At 39.3% G+C, this 27,023-nt stretch overlaps 2 protein-coding genes and 1 long non-coding RNA gene across 4 annotated transcripts in view; 1 reads left to right on the top strand and 2 right to left on the bottom strand.

Annotated features, from left to right (window-relative positions):
- Positions 1 to 3,869, bottom strand: part of cacna1eb (calcium channel, voltage-dependent, R type, alpha 1E subunit b) — a 52,774-nt gene extending 48,905 nt beyond the window's left edge. Inside the window, 2 exon segments of the mRNA XM_029453660.1 lie at positions 1,036 to 1,483; positions 3,646 to 3,869. Of these exon segments, the coding sequence (XP_029309520.1) occupies positions 1,036 to 1,445 (410 nt within the window). The 5' untranslated portion in view covers positions 1,446 to 1,483; positions 3,646 to 3,869.
- Positions 3,857 to 11,487, top strand: LOC115022615 (uncharacterized). Its single transcript, XR_003833926.1, has 4 exons — positions 3,857 to 3,928; positions 7,121 to 7,221; positions 10,244 to 10,450; positions 11,049 to 11,487. It is a non-coding gene; the product is annotated as an uncharacterized LOC115022615 (long non-coding RNA).
- Positions 8,093 to 23,645, bottom strand: klhl14 (kelch-like family member 14). 2 transcript variants are annotated; one of them, XM_029453662.1, is made up of 9 exons: positions 23,590 to 23,645; positions 21,813 to 22,713; positions 19,796 to 19,917; positions 15,248 to 15,337; positions 14,416 to 14,494; positions 13,812 to 14,002; positions 11,729 to 11,887; positions 10,234 to 10,391; positions 8,093 to 9,744 (listed from the first exon to the last, which is right to left on the bottom strand). In XM_029453662.1, the coding sequence occupies exons 2-9, from the start codon at positions 22,688 to 22,690 to the stop codon at positions 9,604 to 9,606; spliced, it is 1,818 nt and encodes a 605-aa protein (XP_029309522.1). In that variant the 5' UTR covers positions 22,691 to 22,713; positions 23,590 to 23,645; the 3' UTR covers positions 8,093 to 9,603. The 2 variants fall into 2 exon arrangements, with proteins under 2 accessions (XP_029309522.1, XP_029309521.1); XM_029453661.1 differs by lacking the exon at positions 23,590 to 23,645 and adding an exon at positions 23,358 to 23,485.
- Between the last annotated feature and the right edge of the window lie 3,378 nt (positions 23,646 to 27,023).

The following is a 27,023-nucleotide window of genomic DNA, read 5'->3' as shown; positions in this document are numbered from 1 at the left end:
AGTCCTACATGCTAAACTCTAGCTCAGGTTTTTGTCTTTCATATAATAATTGTTTACATTAATATCTATTCAGGATTTCTACGGCATTTTGGTGAGAGCCTAGAGAGTCATCAAACTTTTTTCAGTGGTGAAGCTGACAACATGTACATATTATTACCTTATAAAGTTGACATGGAGTACGCATTAGCAAACAGTTGCTTATTTACGCAGCAGACATGGAGCAACATTAGCATTAATTTGGAGTCATTTTCTGGCCACTTTAAGAATTTAAATCCAATATAGACTCTCCTTGGGCTCTGATTTAGTCTCCCTGTGAGGGAAATATTTGGTTCTTTGGTTTCTAAATGCACCGCTAAATTCACTAGTTCTGCCGGGCAGATAATATTTCCTGTAAACACAGTTGGTGAGAGCTTTGAGATTGAACCAAAACAGTAAGTTGTGGGCCATAAAACCAAAACAATAAGCGGCAAGATGCTAAAACACTCCTTAGAGCTGAGGGTAACTGCAGGGTTGGGTAATAATTATCATTGGACTCATCGTTCATTTAAGAAATACTGATACGTGCAGCTTTAAGTTGAGCAGTAATGACATATATTGTATTGTGTATCTGCTTGCTCTACATTGTTGAAGCTACAGTATGTCACACTTCTACAGGATCTTTTCACAACTTTTTGAGGCATCATAGCAGGAAAGTAACAGGTGCAATTAATAACAATAACCAAATTGGGACGCTTAGAAGGAATGGAGCAATCATTAATGTTATTAATTACACCTGTGCTTTTCCTATAATCACAAGTCCAAGTGTCTGCTATGAATAATGATTAGTGACTGAACTATTGAAATCAAGGATCCCATCCCATTAAAACAAAGTTATGTGTCTTCACAGCAAGTGTTTGTAACGACTGACCCACCGAAGACATTCAACAGGTCGAGACGTTATACAGCATTTCTTTCATCCTCCTCCGTGGAGATTTATCATCTTTACACATGTAATTTAAGAGGACTCCTTTGCCTCTGAATCTCTTTTATACTCACTCCCACTCTTTCCTGCGGGCCTGTGGCGTGCTCTGGATTTTGTGAGCCTGGTGAGCCATGATGATGTCCTTCTGCTCCACAAGTCCCCCGCGCCGCCTCTGCATGCAGTTGGGGCTCAGAGACCCTGAACCCTGATCAGACGAGCCATCTTCTTGATCACAAGACACGTCAAAGCTGGCGGCTCGAGGAGGCAGCCCCATGTACTCGGGGAGGGCATGAGGAACCTGCAGGGAGCTGGAGCGGGCTCCTTGCGCCAGGCCGTGACGGGGAGTGGAGCAGGGCTTCCTCCAGGCCTCAGGCTCGGGGAGGGACAGGGAGGACTGGACGTGCATTTTTCCACCAGAGCTGGATGGAGAGTGGAGGTTCGGTGTGAGGGAGCGGGAGGGGGACTGGTCTGAACTGGTGAGCATATCTACGGAGGACGGTAGTTGGAGGTTTCACCATAATGCTACAAATGGGGGTGAAAAGAAAGGCAGAAAGAATCTGTGTGAAAAGAGGTGAAACACATTCATGAAACAGTTCACATCCTGCCTGCCTGAAGCCTCTCTGTTTGTCTATTTATAGCCATGCTAGACGCTTAGCTCTAGGGACCACAATGTTGGTCAGTTGGTCAGTCCACCACTTTGATCCAGACTGAAATATTTAACTACAATTGGATGGATTGCACAGATACAGTTTGTATGACTCAGAGGATGAATCCCATTACCAGACAGACAGTCTCAGATAGATAGAATACGGTTCATTCCTCTGAATGTCTCTCACATTTTTATTGATAACTGTTATAAATGTACTAAATGGTGGATATGGCATACGGATAAGATACATGTAGTAAATAAACTGACAGCTCCTGGAACAAAAACGGATTCTTTTCTGAATGTCACCATTTAACATCCAGTGGGATCTTTGATGCAAGTAGTGTATGACACTAGTTATACAAAAGCTTTGAAACCACCAAGAGGTCATACAGAAATATTAGCCGTAATTGTACCGGTGAACGGAATGAGTAGGAAGTGGTGTAAATAAAATATCATTATACTGGAGATGCACTTGAGATGCACTTAGAGCTGTGACGATGAGTCACCTAATTGATTAGTCGATTGAGTAGCAAACTATTTTGATAATCGATTGATCGTTAAAGTAATTTTTCAAACAGAAATGGCAGAAAATTGTGTTTTCAGCCGCTCATATATGGATATTCTTCTGCTTTTCTCCATTTTATATTATATTCAAATGAAAATCATTGAGTTTTGGACTGGAATAGACATTTTACATAATTCTTTGACATTTTAAAGAGCAAACTAATTAATCAAGAAAATAAATTGATAAGGAAAATAATCGTTAGTTCCAGCCCTAATCCTGATACATATCGTATTGTCATATTCTTGCCAATACACAGCCCTTGCAGAAAGTGGGTCAGCAGCATTGAACATAATTTGGACTTTTTTTGTTGTTGCTATAATCTCATCTCATGTTTTGTTTCCAGAATACTGAACACAACATAACAGACCTGTAAAACCATTATCCTGTTGTTGCTGCCATTGTCCAGTTAAGCGTGTATGTGTGACTGATACAAAGAAATATGAGGGAGATGAGGTGGCAAGGCTGGAAAACAGCAAGTTTGAGACGAGCCAGTCGGAGACAGACGAAACAAGGCTGTTGCCACTGAGCCGGAGCTGAAAGGAAAATGACTGAGTGTGGGAGAGCTGAAGCAAAAGGCACAGTGACGCACACATCAGCAGCAGGGCTCCTCAGACATAAACTGGACACATCTGAGTTGAGCTCTGCCCTCAAAAGCAACACAGCGCTCGTCTGAAAGCCGGTGGAGTATGCAAGGTCAGCGTGCACATTTACACGGGTGGCTCGGGCTGATGGGCGGACTGCCTCTGATTTTAGCACAGCCGTTCAAGTTCAAAATATATGTGATACCTTGTATTATCTGCCGGTTTTGCCGCCACAGCTGAGGGGAAATTAAATGTCAACACACTTCAAAAAGCAGCAGGTGCAACAAACTAGCAGGGTGAATCCATGACATCTGGGTTACTTATACAAACATGAAATGAAATTAATCATGAATGGCAGCATTGATGAGGTTGCTTTATAGATGAGAGCATCACTGCAGTGTGCCTACAGACAATAATTACTGCTGCAAGAGGCGTCCACCTTATCTGCATCATGAATTACATTTAAAACACTTGCTCTTTCATATTAAATTCATATTTCTCTGATTTCCTTTAATTAGTGCTCACACTGTATAGCCTACTGGCACAACTTGCTGCCCCCACCTAGTCTAATTTGTGCACGTCAGCTGCAGGTCTGCAATGGTGTTTTTTTTTATTTTATACATTGACTATCCTGTTCCCAGGTATTGCTAATTAGGATGCTGATTCTTTATTTATGTGGAGTTTAATTGTTTGACACACGTGAAGAAAGAAAGAAAGAAAGAAAGAAAGAAAGAAAAGGAAAAACACGCAGCAGCAGTCATAACAAGTAAAGAATAGATGAATAAAATGCTAAAAATGTTCACTGGAGGGTGAGGATTAATGCTGCGCGCGCGACAGGGAAAAAATATCAATTAAGTAATGACATGATTAATGAATTTGACAGCTTTACCTTGAGGTGACACGCGCTCCTTCATCGTCAGACAGAGAACCCCGTTCAGGTGGATCCTAAAATTCAGCCGCTCTCACTCCAAGTTTAGAGGTTTGAGGATGATTTCGCGAGGATTCCTTGAGTGATGATTACGACTGTTTGGCTATAAATACCGCGGCGTGGCTGGCAGCCAGAGGAGCGTGGCTCACATGAACGTAAACAGGCATGGTGACAGGAGCGAGGCATGGACATAATCCCAGTCATCTTCACTAGCTGAGCTGCGGTGATATACGAGTCACTTAATGTGGGTCAGTGTGAATGGCTGAGTCTTCAAACTTCCTTTAAAGAGTTAATTGAAATGTGCACAGTTGAAGCGATTTACCTGTCCGGAAATCAGATGAGGATTTTTTTGGTGAAAGGAGGTAAATGCAACAGGTCTGCTGATTTGAAACGGGGGTCTGGTGTGCGGACAATTGCGTTGACTCAGATATATTTACCACTAGATGGTGGACTAAAGCCGCATACCTGACAGCAGGTGCAGTGAATAAGGCATTTGCCAACAAAAAGGTATAAAGTACAGATTTTTACCTTCACCTGCATCCTAATATTATTTCTTTTTCTTCAGTTGTTTGTGTAACAGCACGGTCAGCACAATACTTTTTGGGGTCATTTATTTATTATTTTTCAAAGTATTATTCATATATGTTGAACTGAAGGTTTATCTGTAGAAAAACTGCACATTTTTTAATGTTCTGACCTACAATGCTATGACTAAAACTATGTTTAGTTAAGCATTAGTTTTGAATTAATCAATTGGAACAGTTTAACTCTGTTTTACCGATAATATTAAGAATTAGAGCCAAATCACTTGGAAATGTCCTAAGAAATTATGAGGGATCTATAAACCCATGAAATAAAGTGATACTACAATTAAAAGCAATAGAATAAAGTAAATAAATTAACCTTGGACTTCACACCTGTTCAGTGGTTTCCTCTTTAAGGAAAATAAGAACATTAAAAGACAATTTACTTGAATAAATATGTAAATGAGCAAAGATGTCATATCTGTAATTGATGGGAAACAGACTTCAGTCACTCACAAAGTGGCACATGTGTTGCATTTCATTGTTTTCTTTGTAATGTAATATGTAAATGATCTCTTCTTGAAATACTAATTTAGAAGATGCATGCACTGTATGAATTAATAGCATATGCTGTAGTTTTCCAGTTTAAGCAGAAGACGTTTTTTTTTTTTGCTTTGAGGACAAAAACTGCATTTCAGTAGCCTAATTGAAGATGAGGTAAAACAAAAGCAGTGGACCATGAGTTAAGATGTTTTTCTTTTTGTTAAACATATGTTGTTATATTTAAATAACAACTAAAAAAAATCAATTTGGGTAAAACTGTATACGACTATATCCTTATAGGGCTTATTTAGTTGTCACTACAGTATTTTAACAGTGTTAGTATCTCTTAAAATCCCCTCCTCTCAAAGATGTGTTTCTCTGACCTTGACTATACTGACTTGTATCAGTGCAAAGTTTAATTCCTCTACTACTCTAAACGTACCCTCAGCAAACTAGATTAGCTACGTCACAAATATGAAACAGCCAATTGCTGTCTGATAATCAAAAGTCCACACATGTCAACAGAGAAACACTTTGACACAACACAGGCGGCAAATAAACCTGAGACTGTCAGTAGACAGTATGAGCTAGCATTAGCATATTGAAACTTTTGACAGCAAACAAGGTAGAGTATGAAGTTTTGGATGTAAACAAACCTGACCCTGGAGCTTCCTTCTTTATCTACCAAAAATCCCACAAGATATTATTGAACAACCAGTAAAGCTGCACTGCCAGTTAAAAGCTAACAAGCTAACAAACAACATAAACTAATTTAAAGATGTTAACTACACTCACCATTCTGATACCTCTGCAAGTGCACAACATATTCATCATCTGAGTCAAACATGTACGGTTAAATCTCTCAGGTGTTTCCTCTATTGGAGAAAATAGAGCAGACGCCGAAACTCGCGGTTGCGGAGCTCTGCGCCGCCATGCTGCGCACTGCTTACAGCGCGAGCTGCGCACTGCTTACAGCGCGAGCTGCGTTGGGCGAGGCGAAGCTAGATCCATCATTTCTCGTTCATTTTTTACTTTTCTTTGGGAAACCTATGGTAAACAAAATATTAAGAGTGTTTTACATACCTTAAAGCAAATCTGAAGGGGGATTACGTGTGTCTCAGAGTTAGAAGAAGAAGTGAACTGGGAGGTATAAAAGACATAGAAGTAGTAAAAAAACAAAAATGCTAAAAGTAAGATGCTGAAGCAGGTAAAGTAAAGTTCGATTAAAGCATATAACATTGCATTACAGTTCATTTAGCTGATGCTTTTGTCCAAAGTGACTTACAAAAAGTGCAAACAAGCTCGAGGATACAACTCCAAACAGCAAGAATCTTGCAAGTACATTAGCTTCAAATAGGTGAAATCATTTAAGTGCAGAACAATAGCTTGACATAAGACAATGCTGAAACTGGGGTAGTGATGGCCTAGTGGTACGGCTTTCAAATACAACACCAAATGGTTGTGAGTTTAATACCAGGGCTGCCACCATTGTGCCCCTGAGCAAGGCACTTAACCCTGAGCTGCTCCAGGGAGACTGTCCCTGTAGTTAGTTCACTGTGAGTCGCTCTGGATAGGAGCGTCTGCTAAATGACCTGTAATGTAAACTCAGATGAATAAATGAAAACTATAACTATTTTTTTTTGTGGAAAGAAAGTAATGCCAGCACTGTGTATAATCTACGCAGTGCTGGCATCACTACAGTGTAGATGGTACAAAGCTTTATGTCAGAAACAATCTAACGTTCTCAGCTTGATATATAAGCATTGTAAAAAAAAAGGCTCAAGAAATGTAAGGGTTTCTTCCAAAATCCTTATTATAAATATACTTTTTGAACCCTTTCCAGGGCATGAAAATGTGTCCTGTGTCTGTACTACATTATGAAACTAGAGTCAAGGACAGAGAATACGTTTTCCGTGATTAAAACCGAGCCATTATGGTCCATGTACTTAATTAAAAGGTCAGACGTGTTCATTTTAACCAAATCCTGTTATTCCCTAAACTGAGGAAGAGGTGCTAGCTGAGGGACAGAGCGCTGCAGAAACCATCTGCTACCACCAACACTGAAGGGTAAATTAAGACTTCAAGTTAAAACTGTATTTCTCTTCATTTTTGTCCTAGAACATCTTTCCAAATCTGTGTCTTAATCAAAGTTATATTGTTCTTTAAATTTCCCTCCTTAATCTATTCAAACATCTCTATAAACTGCAGTATCTCAGTAGTAGTCAGACATGTCTCTGAGGGTTTCGTGACACAAAGAAAAACTGAGTATTTTCTAATGTCCCAGTGCAATATTGTATGAATTAGATATGGATTTATGTAATCTAGCAGAATCATCGCTGTGAGGAAATAATTGCCGTCTTATCCTGCAGGCACACGACCAAGTGGATGCATGACGTGGAGACGCCAAGCAGAGAAACGGCTGCCATTGAACGAAGAAGAAGAAAAAAAGACATGAGAAATAAACCATCAGGTGTGTGTGTTGTGTGTGTGTGTGTGTGTGTGTGTGGGAGGATGAGCATGCTGTTTGGTGCTTGAGACAGTTGGTAGTAAATGGTTGGCAAATCAAATCTGGTCTGGAGAGGCCGGCCTGAGGATAAACATCAGGTTTGCTTTGTATGCTTGCTGGTTCACATTGTACAGACTTCTGCTTGTTGTAATGCTGTGTTTTCTTTTAATCCTAAACTCAGATGTATTGATAATCTAACCTTTTGTAGGCTCAGAGTACGGAAATAAGTCTTTATTAGGAACTGCAAGTTAAATAAAATCTCTCTGACATAACAAGACACAAGAGTCTTAAGATAAGTATTGAAAGCGAGCTCTAGTTTCTAAGTAATAAGCGAGCAGAAAGGGAAAAACATTTTAAATGTCTTCATTAGTTGTGAACACTTAGCATTTAGCTTTATTCTGTCAAAGTTGAGTTCTTTCACAGATCTTGAAGTTCCTCTTCAAACTTTTAGTTCACGACTCCTTATAATTAAGGCAATTCTTACGTGAGTGGTGAACAGTTCAACCAAAGAATGATTTTGTGTCTTTGGGTTGTTTCATTTACATTTTGAAGCAGAAAACTAGTCCAAGAAAAATACAAGAATTGATGGTAGAAATATGTTTTCCTGTCAAAAGCTCATCTCAAAATATAACTTTGGCGAACTCTTAAAGTCTGTTTTAGCACAGTGTATGTATGACAAGGGCAAACTTTAACTTTACATTAAAATATGCTTAATAATCTCAAGAAACCCCCTTTATTTTGAGACCTTAATCCGACATCTAGTTCACAATACATTTTAATTAAGCATTTTCTGTCTAAAATGACAAAGAACTGAAACGTTTATTTTAATCATCAAGAGTCAATTTATTTTCATATTCTAAAATGCAAAGGACATAACAGGATTTGAGAATAAATCCAAGGTTGAGTGCACAAAAATGTTTCACTGCAAGCGATTATGTACAAGAATGAAATCAACAAATCTTTACAGAAGTCAACAGGTACTGCATCGATATTTAGAGTCAACTTTTTGAACCTAATAACGTAGACTAGACTGGACTTAGATTCATTTAATCATTTTCATCACTTTTTTTTCCACTTTTTTGAAACACAGCACATTAATTAATTTACATTTTAGTGAACTTTGTTTGCTGAATTAAAAGTTCACTATTAGTGCATTAAGGACCATTGTATGCTTGTTTGTTTTTCATACATTAAAGATTAAAATCCCATCAATGTAAATACTACGTGGCCTCATAAACAGGCCTGTTAGCATTAACTTGTAAAGGTGAACACACCCAATGTCCTCTCCATCTGTTTTCCCAAACATGCCACCCATAAATACATTGGCTAGCAATTACAATTTGATTGTACCGTCATTGTATAATTAATGTGAACGTTAGTGCGTCGCATGAATATTAAGAATCAATGTTAAACCTTCAATTGTTTTGCTTGCAGAAAACATTTGGCAAGATTATTTTTTCTGTCAAGTTATACAGAAACACGACTTCAGTCTGGGTGTAAATTATTAAGATAATTAGTCGTAAATTAGGGCTGGGTGATATGGACACATCCTCATAAAGATCTTTGTGTAAATGTGTTTGTTTTTTTACAGTGTCATCCTGATTGTGTTTGGACCCGGTGTGCCTGCTTGCAGGTCTAGTTACAATGATTTCTTTTTTCATATCATGTCAGTTCAATAATGACTGCAGATAGGAAATGTTTCTGGAAATGTCCCCATTTTGCACAGGTAAATGTGGTTATTTTTAGAGAAAGACAACAAAACAGTTGCATAATGATAAGTGCACAATCCAGCCAGAGAAAAGTGAGTTATAACATAAGTAAAGAAGAATATTTATACACTTTGATCTCCATGGGTTACTGTAACTCACCCAGCCCTAGTTTAACTTAACCCCATGACTATTTGGAACTGGTCAACGTTTCTCCCCAGTCCATGAAACAACACTGCATTTTGATGGAATTATGCCTCTACTGAATACAAGATACAATGGATTTGAAAGCTATAATTCAGTTCAACACTATGCGTGCTATAGAAGAGAAGCCAAAAACACTTACTACCAGTTTAAATCAAATCAAATATGAAACTGACCATTTCTCAGAACACAGATGATTTTAAATACATGAGTTACACAATTATTATTCTTTTTTTCCTTTTTTTTTTTAAACCTTCAGTAGGGAATAACGAAAGTGCTCTGGTCAAACCTGTAAAAAAATAATTTATACACACCCCCTGTCGTCTGACCGGAGGGTTTGTCACAAAATTGTTGACGACTGTTTTGCTTATTGATGGTCCTCCCCCCATTCACTCCACTGCTCCGAATCCTTACCCCCCCTCGGTTTGATTAGTTGTCATTTGTTAAAGGGAAGGCAGGCGGGCAGTATGATGGTGGAGCAGGCGGGGCCGGCTAAGGGCTCTGCCACCTCTCCCTCCAACTCTGTCCATGATCCTTTCTCTGGGCTGTAGCAGATGGTAGAAGACTTATAGGCCCCCTGAGAAATAAAGACAAAGTCATTTCCTCTTAACCCCGTTTGGAATGTGGGATGGGAAAAAAAACTCAAGTTTTATATAAATGCATGAAGCCAAAAACAGCAGGGACAACTTTAAACATCAAGTCTGGTGATTTCTTTATATTTTTCTTTTGTCAAATCAATTCCATGAAAAGACCAACAATGAATGTATCCTACTAAGAAGTAGTTCCCGTGTAGCCAAAGCCAGACATAGCTTATTGCTCTGTGCAAAAGAACTTTACTGTTGTCCAAAAACTATTAAAAACCTGTTGCCCCTTGACCCTCAACACTGCTGCCGGAAATATCCGTTAGTGCGCCAAATGTGTATTAATCCGCAGCTGAAAATAGTTCCTAACAAATCATTGTTGGTTTTGGTCTGTTCATGAGATTTTTTGATAACAACAAAATGATATAGACTTGCCAACGTAATCCTTTAATCAAATAATCTAAATCTGATATGTAAGAATTTACCATGCTCCAGCTGTAGCCCCCCATGAGGAAGATGCTGTCATTCAAAACAGCACAGCCCGGGCCGCTGCGACCCTCCAGGATGGGCGTCTGCAGGATGTTCCACTGGTCAGCTTTCGGGTCGTAACACTCCACCAACATTACGTCTAGATGGGAGAAACCTGTGAGAGAGGAAGAACAACATCTTAAAGAAGGATCTGATGAGAATACTTCCGTGCAGGTAATATTGTAGGTCCAGGTTACAGTAAACTGCTTGTTTGACTTTAAAGGCCCTGAATTTTTGTTGTTGTTGTAATGAGCCTCTTACTCGGAGCAATGTTTTGGTTATTTTCTTTGTGTAACATTTTCTCTGTGCTCTTCTTACTGGTGTTTAAGTGGCCGGAGAAAAAAAAAAGTGACCTCACATATTTCTGTGTCACAGTTTGTTGTTTATGTTACCATGCCACTGTAAATCAAACCACACCCACACAGTCCTGATGAAGCATATCAGCTGAGATTTACACTCTTAATAAACCTTAACATGCTTCGTTTCTCCCAACCTTACCTTGTTTAATTTAACTTGACTGTTGCATTATGTAGCCATGAATACTTAATGTTGATGAGAACTCAAGTTCACCATCATGCGCTGCAAACAGGCCCCGTCATTGTACAGTATGCACAATGTCTGTTTAACTTTAAACGTGTTGCTCAGTCAATATACTGAGAGCAACATGATGATCACTATATATGCAGGTAAATAGAGGAGAAATAAAAGATGGAACATCAAGACTCTGGATCAGTCGAAATAATCTCTGTTTTTCTTTCCTTATTTCTCTCAGGGCCTCCGACGCCGGTTTGATTAAATCTACAAGCTTTTCCTCAAGTACCTGAACGTTGCCAGAATCGGAAGGCAAGGCCTTTTATTAATATAGCACATTTCATTTCGAGTAAAGTCAATTTACTTTAGATCAGTGTACATTAAAATGAATGTACAGTTAAGAACACACAATCCAACACCCCATCCAAAGATACACAAAGCAACACACTCATGCAGCAACTAGCAAAGCCTGAGAAAACAAAGAAGAGAAATAAAAGTGTGGATACAGTTGTGACAGATCTCAGGCGGACTCATAGGTTTCCATGAGCTACATTTGAAACTGGCAGATCAGAGCTTTTATGCATTGGTAATGTGCATTTAATAGTCCTTTAAATGAGTTAGTTTAACAGTGTATTCCAAAAGAAAGACATCAATTACAGCTTTTTTCCTAATTCCCATTCAAATGCCAGCATTCTTTTTTTTGCTGATAAAATACAGATGTCAGTTGTTTGTTCAGTATTTTTCATTTTGTACCTTGAATGCTAAAGAGTGAAAGAGTTTTCACAGCGTAATAAAAGGTCATTGCTGCCTTCTCATAATGGCAGCATCTCTTTCACTTTTCTCTTTTAAAAAAAACCTAACAAAAAAGGGAAAATCTTGACCTCTTTTTCTGTTAATTTCCTGAAACGCTCGAGTGCTTACCTTTCAAATGGTTTCCACCAATAGCATATAGGCGGTCGTTCATTCCAGCCAGAGCATGAATGGCACGCTTTGTGTTCATATCCTGTTTCCTCGCCCACACGTCCATTATAGGGTCATAACAGTAGAGCCAGGACACATACTCTCCATTGTGCACTCCTCCTACAACACAGAACTATGTTTTTAATACTGTGTCGAAGTTCATACTGTGAGAAGACACACTGACCGCTCATGTAATACACTGTAGGGCAAACTGTGTATGCTCATCAGTGATAATCCTCATTTAAAGAACTTAATAATTAACAGGGTTTAAATATAAAATCACTCGGCATATGATTAATATTTATAGATTTCTTTCTTTACTTTTAATATTTTCCATATACTTACAGAGAAACTTTTATTTTAATCTTAATATATTATTGCTGGCGAGAATTCTTTCATTTCTTTAACTAATAGACCGGAGTGCGTCACAGTCAATGGCGCCTTCTCCAACCATCTCTATTCAAAACGCTCAAGGTTGGTGTCTTTGTTCCTTTCTTTTAGTTTTAATATTTTAATAACTGGCGTGGTGCATAATACAGAACAATAGTCATAAAATGCACTGATGATTCAGTGATAGTCAGCTTTCGGAAGAGGAGGATTTTTTGGTTTATGACACTCTGCGTTGGTGTGATGAGTATTTGACAGATTTGAATGTCACTAAAACAAAAGATATCGTTATAGATTTCAGAAGAAGTATTGTATTGAATTACATTGAAGTGATATTGAGCTGGTTTTTTTAAATATTTGTATTTTGGCATTTTATGGCACCTTTAACCTTCGAGTACTTTACAGGAAACTTTGCCTGGTGACAAAAAAAGAAAAAGCACAAATGAAACATAAGTGCTCATTATGGAGCAGAATGAGGCCCGTTAGTGTTAAATTATCATAATTGTAATAAGTTAATTAATTACAAATGCTGAAGCATTAGTGTGTTAACAGCACACTAATGTTGTACAGGGTCATGGTGAAGGCTGATTTAGCTCCTTAGTATACTCTTGGGTAATATAATCTATAAAAATGCATTATGTTTTTTAAACTGATCACTTGTTTCATATTAAAAAAAAATCTTAACGTGCAAAGTAACTCATAACTATAGCTGTCAAACAAATGTAACAGTGTAAAAAGTACAATATTTCCCCCTTAACTGTAGTGGAATAGAAGTTTAAATACTAAAAAGGAGCTCACGTAGTAATGCAGAGGTGGAGTGTAACTCAAGCACTGTATTATAAATCTGAGTATTTTCTTTTAATGCTACTTTTTTTACTCCAATACATTCGCCTGGCAGCTTTAGTAACTAGTTATTTTTCAGGTCCTTCCTGTTCAGTCAATTCATCTGAAAGACTGAAGGATTAATTGTATAGAAGTGTAATTGTGTTTAAAAACCCTCTTAGGTCAGCTGGAAAATGCATCGTCAAAAAGCTGAAAGCTGTTTTCGTGAGCTCATGACAAATGTACTTTTTTTTAGAGATAAGTGGTTCTCACAGGACAGCGACCCTACAAACATATGGTGATCTTATAGAGTATGGTGCATTGCTGTAGATTAAACTACCCAACAGTATATAAACAGTCAAAATTAGCACAACCGTAAACATCTACAGAAGTAAAATGCAACAACACTAATGCAGCAGTGATATTAATATTCCAAAAACATCACATGTAACAGTAAAACACTGACAGGGAACATTTTACTGCACAATTACTTTTCCTACTTAAACTCCCTTTTGCGTAGAATACTTTCATACTTTTACTCGAGTGAGGTTTTTGAATGCATGACTTTTACTTGTAGTACGATCTGAGTACTTCTTCCCCCACTGAGTAAATGTACTTAGTTACATTCCACTATTGCATTACTCTGTTCTGTGTATGTGTTCATAGTTGTGGTCACTGTTGTTTTAATATGATACATGTTCAGCTGTGATAATAAAGCTTACTGGTTGATATTGTTGTGCTATATTCTTATCATAAAATAACGTTTTAAAGGATATATTTATGTTTTTCAAATGCAATAATGTCAAAAGAAGTTAATAAGTGTGTCTCTCCTGACCTGATATGTAGATCTTGCCGTTGTGCACTGATCCCGCATGGGCGGCCAGAGGCTGCGGCAGAGACGATAAGTAGTTCCACTCGTTAGTCTCCAGGTTGTAGGACTCCACGCTGGAGAGGTAGCCGCTCTCGTTCCTACCACCAATCACGTACAGGTGCTTATCCATGCAGCAGGCAAAGAAACTGGCTCTCCTGAGGAAGGAAGTGTCAACCAGACAACATCATTAAACCAGCAACGACAAGAATTATTGTAGGATTGCGTGTAAGGTAGGAAATCACCTTCCACATTACACGTATCTTAACTGTGCTGGTGGTCGTGCTGAACAGCTGCAAGCACTTCTTTTTATGCAAGAATAATGTGTGTACTTACTTTTGCATAATACATTTGAATTAATATTGTAAATTCTTAAGACAATACATTTAGAGTAATAAGAGAGCGATATACAATGTTTGTATGGAAACCTATTAAACATCAAAGAATGAAAATATTGTTTGTTTTTCTTTAAATGGGACTTATTACAATAATGTTTGTGCAGTTCTGAAAATCCTGTTACTGTACCTATAACTCCTTATGGCAACCATAAATTAAGTGTTACCAGACTTACCTCTCTTGCATGGGAGGCAACTGTATCCAACTGTTGAATCTGGGATCATAGCGGCTGACAAAATGAGTGCTGTGCTTTCCTGCAAAAACAGATAGAAATCAAGATCAATGACACTGATTACTCAAAAGACTTATTTGAGTGAGCTGTGTTTTAATTGGTTAACTCATTGCCAAAAAATCTTTGCTATACACAGTACCAATTGAAATGCACAACTGTGTCTTCATTCAATATAAACATATTATCTGAAAATCACCACCCACACATGATCTTCAGTGTTAATAGGTGCTGCTTTTCACCGTCAGTAGAGTTAACAAGTGTTGACGGAAGTCTTTGTTTTTTGTAATCATAGAGTGATCAGGATAATCTGTTGGAAACATCTTAAATTATCTCTATAATGATGTGTATTGGTAGTGTTGATGTTCTCTCTCAGAGCACTGGTTATGGCACTTGGTGGACTGAGAACAAAAGGACAGTATCAGATTCGTTGATCATTTACAGTTTTTTTTTTTTTTACAATTTCCGTGCGTTACAGCCATTTCGCAAAAAGCACTCTTAACACTTCCACACCATAAATATATTTTACTGTTAACAACAGTTATTCTTCTATGCCAATTATTGACAAGTGTTGAGTGGAGTGTTGTTTGTGCACTCAAGAGATGAACTGGCTCTAGGATGAGTGTTTAAAACTATCTGAAAGTGTTACATCAACTCTGATGGGATTGAACTTGCATAAACTCTGGCTCAGCGCGCTCTCTAAATGAAGTAAACATTGACAAATTTGCTGTGTGAAATCACTGGAAAGCAAGACGTTCAGTCCGTGGTGTGACTGTACCGTTGGGGTTCCACTGGTCCTCTCCGCCCAGCAGCAGAATGAAGTTCTCCACCTCCACCACGCAGTGATGGGCGCTGTTGTAAGGCATTACTAGACGAGACACAGACATAAAAAAGCCATCAATCACTGAAAAAGCATGCATGTAAAACACACTATATATTTATGGGAAAACCCTAACGCTTACCCCTGGTGCTGAAATAAAGTCTCATAAACATACCGGATAAATAATACTTGATTTAAATGAAGCAGGTACCCCCATGAGCAAAGTTGTAATTCCACAGCTTTATCCTAATTTACAATTACAGATTCTCACAAACACAATAAGTGGCGGTTCAAAATAAATAGTTTGCTGATAACATTGTTTTTCTAAACCGACAACAAAAACAATTTACTACTTTCTTTACGCCATTAAATGAGTAACGCCACAGTTTATTGTGTCACCCATCCATTACATCTCCAGTAGTGCAACACAGAACATACAATCCTGTACGTTAGTTAGATTCTTAACAAAATGACCAGGCACATTTAACTATTAACTATAAGTATTATTTTCAAATACTTTGCACTTTACTTGAGTATTTCCATTTCATGCAACTGTATACTTCTACTCCACTTATAGTTACTATCTCCATATAAAAACACATGATATGCTGATATGATATGATGCAGCATTATACTACTAATCAACACAGTATTTTACTCAAATGTACTTAATTAAATGTATGTACACCTGCCATCAAACATAATCCTAAAAATAGTTGTATAAATCCATTGTATTCTTAAATGAATTACGATAATACTTACATGCCAGTGTAAAACTACATTGACCCATGATTAAACAAAGCTCAACAGACTGGCTCTGGTTGAACCTAATTGGTATACTGTAGGTCTGCTGGGTCGGATAATAAACGTCAGTCACAATGAAATCAGGTTCTTATTAAAAGATCATCCATCTTAACTTTTTAATGAGAAATATTTGTACCATCAGTCTTCCCTATTAAGTGAGTCGTTTTATTTCGTCACGCCGAGTGCCCTATTATTTGACATGGAGCGCTCATGGCACACAGGTCAAGATTGCGATGTAGTCATCACCACAGACCGACCTGCTCGCTTACGGCGACACAGGCAGACGTCTATTTCACCATCCTCAGTGTGAGTGAGTGAATATTATAGGATTTATTTCCCCCTTCTCATTGCTTTTTGCCTCCATTCATCCATCTACAGGAAGTGATTTCTTGTGGGGAATCAAGCCAGTTGACTCTTAAACTGGAACTAATCAAAGTACGAGGCAGAGCAAACAGTCTACTGTTTGTTGCGATAATATCTACCGACCCACCTGCCTACCTATCTGTTAAGGTCAATACGCTTCTGTGGTCACCCGCCAGTAAGTACTGGTCGGACTGAACCTCACAGTGCGATAGCTTTCCTTTTCTCTTCATCTAGCATTAAATATCCCACAGCAGCTATTCATCTAGTAATACATTGAGTATATGATCTTTAATATATCACACTCATACAAGTTAGCATAAACGGCTACAAGCTGCAGAAGGACCCCTCGTGGAGGATCTTCCCTTATGTATGTTTTCGTGCTCCCCTCCTCTCCTCCATCTTCTTTTACTGAAGTGACCCCATTGAGATGTAGAGAAATGGTCTTAGGTGACAGTCATAATGAACATGATCGTGTTCACTCAATAAATCTCAGGCCCGGTGCTTTTTGAGCACAAATCAGTGAAATGTTAAAGCCCACCTGTCTGTCTCCATCAGTCATTTCCACTGTCACCTCCCCACCGCCTGATGGATCACAGTTGCTGCAAAATTAGACAGCCTTGAATCTCATTTCTTTCCAATTGGCCTCTCCCTGCAATCTCACTCTGGCTGTCTGACATGTGCCGGTCCTCTATGGGAGGGGAGTCTCAGATAGGAACTAATACTACATACACTAAACACAGCTTTATCTTGAAACGAGGGGATTAGGTTGCCTGCCTCCAGTGCACCTCAAAGACGAGTGCCATATGACTGCCAAATTCCCTTACATGCTATTTACAATATCATTCAGTCAGCAGTATATAGGACATGGATGGGCGGCTTTTTATTTGATGTCTAGCGACTTGTACTCGTACTAAAAATCATCTTGTACCCATGTGAAAAGAAGATTATTGCTTTACAGTATGTCACAGGCTGCAGTATGAGGAGCGCTGTGGGAGGATTTGGGACATTTGCCTGCCTCTACAGGTGTCTCAGATACAGGTGAACAGTGGGATAAGTCGCAGGCTATAATAATAATTGAGAGCACTGCAATAGTCTTGTGAAAATAATAAAACATAGGAATAATCTTCCCCTTTGTATAATATGTAATACTTCACTGAGAGTTATCACCTGAGAGAGAGTGGGAAATTAATCTACCTATGCGTCCCCTAAATCTTCCACTAACCCCAGGGGTGAACAGCCATAGGAGGGCAGGATGAACACGTCCTCTACGAGATGGACGCCATCACTCCAGTCTACAGTGAGCTGTAGGGCTCACTAGAGGGAGTCAGAAACCTCTGCATAGAGGCACAGTCGGGGTTGGTTGAATGACTCCACAGCTAATGCACCACTGCTGCTCGAGCTCTGACGTGCCTTTAACATCATTACAATTGTATCCCACTGAGCTCAATTCCTTTGTTCTAGGCCATGCTGCGTAGATGAGGTCCATTTGCAATAGGGAGATTTTTAATATCAGGTTGGTTTAAACGAAGACGAAGAAGAAGAGAATAGTCCAGCATCGTGGCTGAGCCTGCGCCTGCCTTTGTCTTGTGTTCGTCCACGCTGCTGTGGGTACACTAGATGGCAAACTTTACACTGGAATCACCGAGCAGTAGATATATGTGACACAAACGAGAGGGATCAGATTCTTTCCCCAAATTGTGTTGATGAATGTCTTAATCAAAGGCTGTCCTTCTCAGGTTTCGCCTCATTGAAAAGTTATGATTGAATGTTAATAATCTTCTATTCCACATCCATTGTGTGGAGGGTACATAAGATGGTCACTGATGTGTTAAGGGGATGATTTTGCAGTTTTGTCCTTCCACTTGGCCACGGACCATTTGAGTGTTAACTTTTTAGTTTAGAGTGATGGAAATCCCTAGTGACCTTTTGCTTGTTGCAGTCTATACCCAGGAGTGTGAGTTAAATGAGAAAATGACAATACAAACACCAGTGAGCTGCAGGCTGTTGTTGTGCACGCAGGGCTCCCTTTTTAGTAAAAGAATATGCACCCTGACAGATTTAGCCAAACATGAGCTAAAATAACAAATTACTGCCCAAAAGAAAATGCTACGATTTGTTTAGAGGAAGAAACTATGGCCGGAAACTTTCTCTGAATTTAAGAGATATAGATATACAGATTCATTGAACACTCGGGCCATAAATTGAGAATATAAACTGCACAGTACCGAGCTGACAGAAAACAGACCTATGGCTAATATGTACGAATGAAGAGACACGGCGGAGATATGGCTCCAACCAAAACAAAAGGACAAAAACTCAATATATCTGGCAATGATGATGCAAAGGACAAATATGGTTTCCCATTAGCTCTCGTTTGACCTTTGCAATATGACAACAATATAGTGGCGAGCCATAAAAGGTCAGGGAAGACAGAGAGAGAAGAAGAGCATAGTACACATTACAGAAGTGAGTGTTGCAGGAAGTCTTCAAATATCTTCTCTAGAGATAATACTTATATATATATATATAGATTCTTTGGGGGAATTATGACAACTTGCTTTCAATTTGATATCATGAAATCAATATCATAAACTGTACCGTGGTATAAATTCCTCCAGGTTATAGGATATGTCTTTATATCTTTTATTTTTGCTATTTAGTCAATGAAAATCATACATTTGCTTGCTGATCTTTGTCTCAACATAACAGCTGCTGTGTTACTCTAACCCCATCTGTCTCTTTGGTATTAAACTCTCCTTACATAAACCTAATATCAATAGTGACACCAGGTCAACAGGCTGCGTTTTTAGTATGTATGGGGTAATTCAACCTCATCATTGATCAATGTGAGTGAATAATTAAGCTACATGTAAAAGCTTTTGAAAGATGTCATTCATTATTTTCTCTCTCTCTCTCTCTCTCTCTCTTTCTCTCTCACTCTCTCTCTCTCTCACTCACTCTCTCTCACTCTCTCTCACTCTCTCTCACTCTCTCTCACTCTCTCTCTCTCTGCTACAATAGATCATTAGATTCAAGTAAATCTCATCATGCATCATGCCAGCATATTTCAGCAAAAACAAGGCAAACCGGGCATGAAGCTCTCCACAGTGCTGTGAAGTCACGCTCTGATTAAAAACTTATATTAAAAGTGATAGTGATACATTATTACCTAAAGGATTTAGGGAACTCCTTCCCCTCATTTTCCATGGAAATTAACCTGTGTTAAAGTCATCCATAGGAACAACTTTTTCTCATCATAAAAAGCCACTAACACAAGATGCCTCAGGTGAAAAAAAGAAAAAGAAAGAAAGAAAGCAGCAGAGCCCTTTTGCTACTCACTTGTGAGGATCTTCCATGTCTTTTTCTCGTCGTCATAGTACTGGACCAAATTGCTGGGGAGACGATCAGGTCCAGGAGGCAAACCACCCACCAGTAACAGCATTCTCTTATTGGAACGGATTCTGTAATGTCAAAAGTGTGGGTGTGAGGACAAGTGTTAGGAAACACAGAACAAAACAGGTATTAAGCCTTAAAATAAAAACACTAAAAAAAGGCTCAACCTGAACCTTTAATTTCTCAATTTACATAATTACGTTGATTTTTTCACTGTGGAAATGCTGAATGTATGAATGAAATCGTCAACGAATGATAAATACAAGCATTCGATTGATACCTGCTTCTTGTCTGGGTACAACTGCTGAACATGAAGCTACAAAGCAGGCAATATGTGGCCAGGTTTATTATAATTACCAATAGATTGCTCAACAGCGTACTTATCCTTTTTGATGTGTTATTGAATGGTTATTGTACTCTAAAGATATCTTTTCAATTAGCTGTGAAACGAAGATGATCCTGCAGGGTGCCATGCTGGAGGCTACAAGCGCAATTGAGTACATAAACCTGCCTATACATTGTCTCGATTTCATTGGCTGCAATGATTCATGTGACATCTTTCAGCCAGTTGTGAGATTTTCCCTGCTGTTTGTATATGATATATAACCCAGAAGCCACACACTTTACTGTACATTAATGACCGTTATCTAGCTCCTAATGGAATTGAACACAACGCTACCAATTAATCACAATATGCAGTAAAAAGATTAAGAGCAGCTGGCCTTTATATTCAGTCAGGTTCCCCCTTTTTTTTTATTATTTTACTTTTTTTATGCTTGGCAAAATCACAATCGTCTCGGTACATTCTCTCTGCTACTGGCCCACTCGGAAGTGTTTTGGGGTTATTCATATGCAAATGAGCCCCTGGACATAGATAATGGTGATTAATTGAGAGGAGAGAAACAGTGGCATGTGAAACTAATAATGAGGATTCCTGATTCTTTGCTCACTCAGGTCCATATGTGGGAATATATATGTTATTGGGATAATGTAGGAGTAGACACATGTACAATTATTTCCTTTTGAGATTCTTTGTGCAAAATGTGATTTGAAAGTTTAGAGCTTCTCAGTGATTCAGCTCTAATTTTCTGCTCTTTAAAAAAGGTATGTCCGGTGAATTCAAAAGAAATTGTGACACTGATGTCATCACTACCTTTTTTCAGCTGTGGCTGTACAGTTAGCTCTGTAAACAAAACCTGACAACAGCACCATCAATCAATCATCTTACTGACAACGCCTGCCTACTTACCAGCTCCTTAAAGTGCTGATCAGGACAAACATGGAAGTCATTTTGTGAGTGAGACACATTTATCTAACCTGTATATAGGGAAATAATATAATATATTGAATTCCCTCTGACTGTATATTTCATGTTTGTATACTGTATCCTCGATAGCTGCGCTATATCTTGTACTCATACCATAATTGTTACATAATTACCATGTAATCCTGGTAACAATTAAATTACAGCATTTCAAATTGTATTCTTGAGAGTTGCTACACTTCAAACACATAACCTTCATCTAGTTTGCGGCATCTTGTCCACACTGATTAGAGAGCAATTACACAGATGTGTGAAGAAATAAAGAGTTGTTTTTTCTTCACTATAACATAAGGTAACCTTGTAGTTATGGATACAGTGTAGCATAGAGTAAATCATAGACATAGACAGCTAGCAGTCTTTTTACAGGAAAAGTCCCCAACATCCTCTTTAACTGGGCCTCAGACCTCACATCTCTGACCGACCACCTCCATGGTCTAGACTACACAGGCGGTGCGACCAGTGCTTGAGCGAGTGGGCAATTCTTGAGTTGGCAATTTGTTCAAATTTAACAAGCTGGAGGCATTTAATCACCTTACGTCTACTCTGTAACAGCTCATTGCTGTGTGTGTGTGTGTGTGTGTGTGTGTGTGTGTGTGTTTTTTCCTCTTTTTGTGTCTTTTGTATGTTTTGTATCCTCACCTGCTGGCCGTGCTCTGCCTGCAGTGCTGCCTGAAGGGCATCAGGTGGTAGTTCATGGCATCCAGGAGAAGTTTTTGGCACACAGGGTCAGTCCTCATGAAGTCAACAGACTGCACCCTCTCCACCAGCTCTGGAGCAGGTATGAGGGCGAAGCGCAGCCTCTTCATAAGGTCCGGCGCATAGTGCATGCGAGTCTCCCGGTCATGCTCCAGCCAGAGGACTGACATCTGGAATAGAGCCAGCTCTGACTCCACCGGGGGTGGCAGAGCATCTAGCATGGCACACATCTCCTCAAAGTTCAGCAGCAGCACATCCTCCACCAGGTACTTGTTGGCCAGCTTCTTGGTCTCATCCAGTCCATGGAGTGCAGCGATCTTGCAGATCTGCTTGTAGTTCTGCACAGAGATCTGGTCGTTGAGGAACTGCACGCTGAGTTTGGTAATCTGGGGGATGTTGAGGATCTTGCTGACTGACAGCACCTCTTCCACCGTGTCCAGGGAAAGAGTCACGTTGGCAGTGTACAGGTACTCCAGCACTAATCGTAGTCCAATGGAGGAGCAACCCTGGAGTACCAGGTTATTGATGGACCTGGCCCTGGGGGTCACCAGTTTGTCATCAGGAGAGGATGAGGGGGTCCCACTGCTGCCCTGGTCCCCTTTGCTCCCCTCATTGTTGATAACATTGTGGGAAGAGAAGAGGGATCTGAAATACTGGGAGCAGGATGCCAGCACAGCTTTGTGGCAGTGGAACTGCTGTCCCTGGGCAGTGAGAGTCACATCACAGAAAAGCTGTTTTCTCCATAAGAGGTTGAGCCCGTGCAGCAGGGTGTCACTGTGTGTTGGGTCAAAGGTGGATGTTCTATCACCCGATCTGGACATGACTTCCTGACAGTGAACGCCACCTAGGCAACAAATAAACCATGCAAGCCATTTACCTCAGGTCATGTATTTTTTTTTTTTTTTTTGCACAACACACGCAGCCTATAGATGTTAACAGTCAACTATTACAACAGAAAACGATTTCTAGAGTAAGTTATTGCACATATCTCCCGTCCATCCAGCGGGGGGGTGGGGAGGGGGGGGGGAGAAAGAGCCATCATGCCATGCCAGCCGGCGAGAATCTACATCCAATACGGCTTCGGTCGCTTTCAACTTTGAGCTCTGGTCGTAAAGCAACAAACAAAAACGCAGTAGTTCCCACAGCGTGCCACTCTTTGTCATTCTTAAACTCAAAGATGATTTAAATGGAGGCTGAGGTTTTGAAGGGCGCTGTCAAAACAAAACGAGCATACGGAGCTGCTGCAGCGCTTCCCCCCTCGGCAACGCGGCTGAAGTTGTCGGATAAGAGAAAAAAGAGAGACACGGTGGACGGATAACATGCAGCATTCAGCTAACACCTATCCCTTCTCCTATCTTTGCTGCACACCCCCCAACAATGAGGACATTACACATCGCACAGATTTACAGAGTCATACAAAAAAAAGCAATTAGTTTGTCTCCGAGCCGTCAGCAGCAGTACGGTTGCGTTTCGATGTTTAAGCCCTACCTGAGTTAAGCGGACGTGAGTATCGAAAAATATTCGCTGAAATGCAGCTTTCGGTAAAGTTACACGTAATATGCATATCTATTGTTTCCTAGGCACAACAGAAGCTATTTCTACGTGCGTAATGTGTGTAAACTTGACACAAGCGTGCTGTAACGTTGTCGCCAGATTCACTAAAAGCGCCTGTCACAACTAAATGATGTGAGCAGCTCGCCTGAGAAGGAGCCAAACTTACCTGACTTCAGCTCTTGACAAAAAAAGAAAGTAAGCTTCAGGTTCCCAATATTCTCACTTGAATTTTTCCTTTGTTCTCCTTTTAAGAAATGTCCTTTCCTTTAAAGTCTATGGTCGGTGGTGTCTCAAAATAACCATTGATTCCAACTCATAAAGTCACTATTTCAGGTTATTTGTTGACGTTGATCATTTGTTCTTCTGAATTAACAAGAAGTGTGTGAGTGTGTGAGAGGGAGCTGTGCTTTCTGCAAGAGAAGAAGAAGAAGAAATATACGTGTGACAAATTATGCTACCAAGAAACAACACATCATTATCCTTGGGCCTGGGGCTCAGTGAGTCGTAACGAGAGTAATAGGAAATCCACGGTTGGGGAGAGAAACGGTCGTGCATGGCCGGTGGAGAGAGACCATGCAGGGGTATGGATGCTGGAGAGACTCGCAAAATTATGGCTCAAGGCTATTGTAAAAACTGTCGAGCGTAAATGACTGCGATTTCAAACATCTATGGAAGAAAGAAAAGAGAAAGGGGGAGAAAAACCGAGTCTTTCCCTCGCTGTTATAGAGAGAACCGTCAAGTTTTAGTGCGCATTGCTAATTAGTCAATTTCTCTCTGCCTTCACAGCCCGACGACTTTGCTGCTGAGCTGAAACTGCTAATTTCTGGGACCAGCCTTTTTTTGGCTGTGAACTGGATGGATGAATGGCTTGTCTCGCACAAATGACAAAAAGCCCCTGCCTTAATCTCCATCGCCAAAATAACCCCTCATCTCATTCTGCTCCTGCTAGTCCTTCAAAAAGAAGGTGCTCTACACAAACTCAAGTTGTGCATCTGCATCATAGATACAACATGCACATTAATGTCCACACATTGTTTACAATGTTGAATTAAAGCATATAGAATCCCCCCCTTTTTTAAAATGTATATATACGTGTCAAAAAAGCATCAGGCCACATCACACACTCTGAAACGCAACATATTACCAAAAGTGCTGTAAAGTTATAAAACCACGACTTAGCGTACAGTGTTTTCGTGTCTACTTTTGTCCGATCGGTTCACTGTTCCACAACCTGAGGTCGAGATGCAGGCCAGAAAACACAAAGGGTTGAAACCTAATGCAACATTCATCAGTGCACAGTAGTGTGTTGCATGTGGAAGTCCTACACACTTTCACCTACAACACTGACCTTTATACATTAAAACAAGATCATGAAAAGAGGACACACACACACACACACACAAAAAGCTAAGCTAAAAGCCCCAAAGTACTTTCAGGCCTGTATTATATAGTTACTGTCTTAACACTTTAGTCAACCTTCCTTTACTTCTTAGTATACAAACAGTATTCAGTTCTGTGCAGCCTGGAACTTGAGTTCTGTATGTTTTACACTGATTTTAGGAAGAAAAAAAACTAATCTTATGATCTAAATTAAGATCGTAGGTAATCCTAATCAGTAGTGGGTTGCAGGTTCAAAATATATAAAATAACATATTTGCAAAAACTGTTAGAAATGACTTATTAGGACAGAATAATCTGTCAGTTAAATAAAGAGCTCAATTAGAGTAAAGAAACTTACATACAGGACTCCCATGGGACCAGAAGTGACAGATACTTCACAAGTTATGAAATGACAGATAGGGATAAATGGGTTTGTTCATGTACTATGAAATAGAGCAACACCATGATACCGTCAAGCTATAACAGGCCACATATAGGTAGCATTTATAATAGAATATTGTTTGATGTTTGAGTATTTGACAAGCAGGCAGCCAGCATATCCCCCACTTGTAGTTGTACTGAGAAAATTCATTCTACATGAACTCTGCGAGATGAATGATTAGAGTGTGCATCTCAAATAATAATCCTCACGGCAACATAAATATACTACCGTTGTATTAATTAGTGGTTTGTAGCCACTGAGAAAGCAGTTTGTATTGTCGTTTACGACTATTATTGCGTAGCCTCATTTTCAAAGCCCTTATCACTGCAGAGCATTGCGCTGTATTAGTTCACTGTATTTCACTTGTGTGTCGCATACTGTTATCTTTACTAGCACTCAGTTAGCACTACATTACCCAAGTCTCGAGCGAGCTATTCTAACGCAATAAAATGACCATTTCCAACTCTTTCAGCTCTTTGTAGCAACTCAGTCTCCTGAGGCCCCCTGGTCTTCAGATTGCAGGGCGTTTATGGTTGTAAGTTGTTGCAGTGTACAGAGGAAGGGGGGGTGTGTGTGTGTAGGGGGGGGGGGGGTCATCAGATAAGAGAAGAATTTCTAGACTAATTAAACCCTTTGAGACAAAGAATCACACCACAGTGATTTACAACTCTCTGTACCAGTTAACCCGACTCATATTTATCTGTCACATTACTCCAGATACTATATCTACCTCTGTGGGTAAAAAAAGCCTTTACTTCTATTTGTTCTAAAACATTATGGAAACACAAGAGGGGAATATTTTTAGAGTAAATTACAGCAGTTACATGACATCTATGTAGTGTAGGGTCATTATGCACCTTATTTAACCCTCCGCTACTACACTACCTCCTGTCTAAGACATTATATCACCATTTTTCATTGTTTATAACACATAAGTATAAAACTAAACAATAGAAACTGTAGACATATGTAGCCTGGAATAACAGATTATATATATATATATATATATATATATATATATATATATATATATATATATATACAGTATATATATATATATTTATATATGTCCTTTAATCTAATCAGTGCAATGAAAACAAAACAAAAGGAGAAGCTCCAAAGTTGTGAATAGCAAAAGTCTACCAGGCATAATTCCTTTTGCTGGCTGCTGCAGAGGGGTATGCTAAGATAGAAAGTATTATTTTCCTAAATGGAAGGTGTCAGATGGTCACGGAAATGTGATCGGCTGTTCAAGATCACTGCTTCCCATCTGCAATTTGTGACGTGTGAAAGATTCAGCCCAAATGTGCTCACCAAGCGTAAATCCTCAGCACTTTCTCTTATCGTGGAAAAGCAAGATAACCAGCTGTTTACAGATCAGAGAACATATCATATTAATATCATGGAGAGGGTGATATCATCTTGTTTGTAAAATATTTTGTTAACTAAGTGTGGTGTGGTATGGCAACCTATAAAGTGAAAGTTGTAATTTATGTGTTCGGAAAAGGTTGTTTTCTGATAAAAAAAAAAATACATTTAAAGGGGAGGGGGGGGGGGGGGGGGGGGGGAACAGACAATGCAGCAGCCAGCCTCTTTAAAAAAGACTGTGATGAGACACAATTAATGCAAACTGCAGGTGACAGTAATACCGAATTACAAAGCTTTCAGCAGTTACATTTATATTAAAGACCCCCAGCCTCAATTCTAGTTAACTATATTTCTAAACACAAGCAGGGTTTCCTTTGATTCCACATCCATCTCCCTGCGTCTTATATGAT

This window comes from Cottoperca gobio, chromosome 17, assembly GCF_900634415.1.
Source record: "Cottoperca gobio chromosome 17, fCotGob3.1, whole genome shotgun sequence".
NCBI classification, from domain to species: Eukaryota; Metazoa; Chordata; class Actinopteri; order Perciformes; family Bovichtidae; genus Cottoperca; species Cottoperca gobio.
Note: the sequence above shows the minus strand (reverse complement) of the source record. Positions and strands in the feature narration are given on the sequence as shown.

Bases quoted from the DNA above. Each gene is read 5' to 3' on its own strand.
- klhl14 (XM_029453661.1), bottom strand. From the start codon at position 23,433: ATGCATATTACGTGTAACTTTACCGAAAGCTGCATTTCAGCGAATATT. The intron at 19,918-21,812 runs GTGAGGATACAA...TTGACATTACAG, and splicing joins AGGCAGAGCACGGCCAGCAG to AATCCGTTCCAATAAGAGAA. The intron at 10,392-11,728 runs GTAAGCACTCGA...CCTCTCTCACAG, and splicing joins TGGTGGAAACCATTTGAAAG to GTTTCTCCCATCTAGACGTA.